This window comes from Nematolebias whitei, chromosome 6, assembly GCF_014905685.2.
Source record: "Nematolebias whitei isolate Nwh7 chromosome 6, NemWhi1, whole genome shotgun sequence".
NCBI lineage: Eukaryota > Metazoa > Chordata > Actinopteri > Cyprinodontiformes > Rivulidae > Nematolebias > Nematolebias whitei.
The window spans coordinates 24,956,385-24,959,241 of NC_056503.1; the positions used below are offsets into that span (position 1 = coordinate 24,956,385).

Sequence of the window (2,857 nt, forward strand, 5' to 3'; positions counted from 1 at the left end):
ATATATATATATATATATATATATATATATATATACATATTATTTTGCCAATTTAAAAAAAAATAAAACAATAAACTGTGTAGGCTTATGTGATTTTTTTATTTTTTATTGTGGAGTAACTGATAAGATAAGATAGAACTTTATTGATCCCACAGAAAATTGTTGTATTTAGTATTATTTTATCTTACTTTGAAGAAAAAAAGCATAAAGTTAGAGTATAATTTACTCTGTGTGTTAGTACTAATATCCACATACTATATATACCAAGGAAATGACAGGAAAACTGCTACTTTTTTAAACATAAAATTCAGTCTTATGTTAGTTTTGGTCAAAGCTTGAAAGTGCCGCTGTGGAAGGACCAAAGAGTCCTGCGGCTCTGTGGCTCCAGATCCACAGGTTGCAGATCCCTGGTCATGACAATGTCATGTGCTGTGGTCCCATCCTAAATCTGAATAAAAGTTTATCAATAATTATTTAAAGCATTAACTTATTCATATTATTCTAACGACTGGTACAGCTTCTGAACATCTATCAGAGAACTTAAGCTGAACGTTTCATGGAAATCCCTAAAAAAAATGTAGAAACAATGATATTTCCCTCATGTTTTAATGGAAGCTCAGGACATCAATCTTACCAAACGTTCACAACCTCAGCTTGCTTATTCAGATTTACCAAAAGTTGACCTCATCTGCAAATCCTGACAACACACAGTTATTTTCACTGATACATCTATTGAAATATTGTATATAAGTGTGTTAGTTGGGTACAAAATCCTCCCTAAGACCATCTGTGAGGTCTAGATAGACATGTGAGAGCTTCTGGAAAGCTCCTCGTGTGAGACTTGTCCAAAGAACAGAAAGACTGCCCAAACAGAAATCTGTTCACCCAGCAAGACAGAGATCTGCCACCGAAGGCATGCAACGTAGAAAAATAATGACTTTAGTAAGCAGATCCAGTCCGTCGGTGTCAGTGTGACAGCTCTGGTCGCCTTGAGTAGAACAACCTGCAAAGTTCACTCTGAAAGGAACTTACCGCTGTGGATCCTGAGGAAGAGGCGAGGAAGACTTTGATAACCATTTTGTGGCTTTATTTTGTAGAAAAGAAGCAACAAGGAGGGACTTAAAGGAGCAGCCTGCCTCTTCTATTATTAGATCGCAACCGGGACGGAGAAACACTGAGCTCACACACACACACACACACACACTGCTGGGGGTATTTTTGTCTCCAGGCTCCATTAGAGAGGGCCTGGTGGGTGGACTTCCCCTTTTGGTGGGGTGTGAGGAGCAGCCCCTCATACTGATAGGCAACTTCAGCTGTCCATCCGTTCAGGAGTAAAAGACAAGTTGGGTCCCAACTCCGTGTGAAGAGGACAGAAATAGCATCTAGCAGCAGGTCTGGGAGGCTTGAAGAGGGTAGGATCTGTGACTCAGAACAGACTGTGTCAAATCCAGGGTCCGGGTGCTCTTTATTTGCAGAAAACATCAAAAATAAAAATAAAACAACAACAAAAACAGCTCTGGAATCTTTTCCTCCCTCTCTCTGTAAGGTCAATGCATCCCTTATCTTCCTCTTGTTCTGAAGTCAGGTCACGGGGGCAGCAGCTTGAGCAGGGAGGCCCAGACATCTCTTTCCAAAGTCACCTCTTCCAGCTCTTCTTGGAGGACTCCAAGGCGTTCCCAGGTCAACTGAGAGACATAGTCTCTCCAGCGTGTCCTGGGTCTTCCCTGGCGTCTCCTCCCAGTCTGACATGCCTGAAGCACAACTCTAGGGAGGCACCCATGGAGCATCCTTACCAGATGCCCAAACTACCTCAATTGGCTCCTCTCGATGTGGAGGAGCAGCAGTTCTACTCGATGTCTCTCCTGGATGACTGAACTTCTCACCCTCTCTCTAGGTTTGTTTGTCTCGTTTGTCTCTATGTAGCCCTGTGACGGACTTGCGACCCGTCCAGGGTGTACCCCGCCCCTCGCACAGTGATTGCTGGACATGAGCACCAGTGACACCCGTGACCCAAAATGGAATAAGCGGGTAAAGAAAATGGATGGATTCTCATACTAGATGCTTCACACTCGGCTGCAAACCGCTCCAGTGAGAGCTGAAGATTACGACACGATAACGCAAACAGGACCACATCATCTGCAGCTAGCAGAGGTGGAATCCTGAGGCCACCAAACAGGAATCCCTCCACCCCCTGGCTGCACCGATAAATTACGTCCATAAAAGTTATGAACAGAATCGGTAAAATGGACTGTATTTATATAGCGCCTTTCTATCTTATCCAGATACTCAAAGCTCTTTACACAACAATCTGTGTTCTCATTTACCCATTCATACAGCACTCTACTAGAACTCTACAAAGCTAATTGAACAAATCATTCTAAAGAGACCGATCAGTGCTTTGAGATCACGTTCATACACCGATGAGACACAGATCGGAGGCAATGAGGGGTTCAGTGTCTTGTCCATGGACACTTTGGCATGTGACTGCTGGTGAATTCGAACGCCCCAACTCTTGCATTAGAAGACGACTGCTCTAACCAGTCAGCCACAGCCGCCCAAATCGGTGATAACGGGCAGCCCTGGTGGAGTCCAACTCTCACGCTGAAAGGGTTCGACTTACTACTGGCAATGTGAACCAAACTCTTGCACCGCTTGCATAGGGACTGAACAGCCCGTAACAATGGGACCCAAATCCCATACTCACAAAGCACCTCCCACAGTGTACCCTGAGGAACACAGTCAAATGCCTTCTCCAAGTCCACAAAACACATGTAGACTGGATGGGCAAACTCCCATGACCCCTCGAGGACCCTAGTGAGTGTAGAGCTGGTCCAGTGTTCCACAGCCAGGATGGAAC

At 44.4% G+C, this 2,857-nt stretch overlaps 1 protein-coding gene across 2 annotated transcripts in view; it reads right to left on the bottom strand.

The window, feature by feature from the left end:
* Positions 1-1,176, bottom strand: part of sh3bgr (SH3 domain binding glutamate-rich protein) — a 22,676-nt gene extending 21,500 nt beyond the window's left edge. For both annotated transcript variants that reach the window (XM_037677456.1, XM_037677455.1), the window contains exon 1: positions 1,033-1,176. In XM_037677456.1, the coding sequence (XP_037533384.1) occupies positions 1,033-1,077 (45 nt within the window). In that variant the 5' untranslated portion in view covers positions 1,078-1,176. The remainder of the gene's footprint in view (positions 1-1,032) is intronic.
* Positions 1,177-2,857: the final 1,681 nt, after the last annotated feature.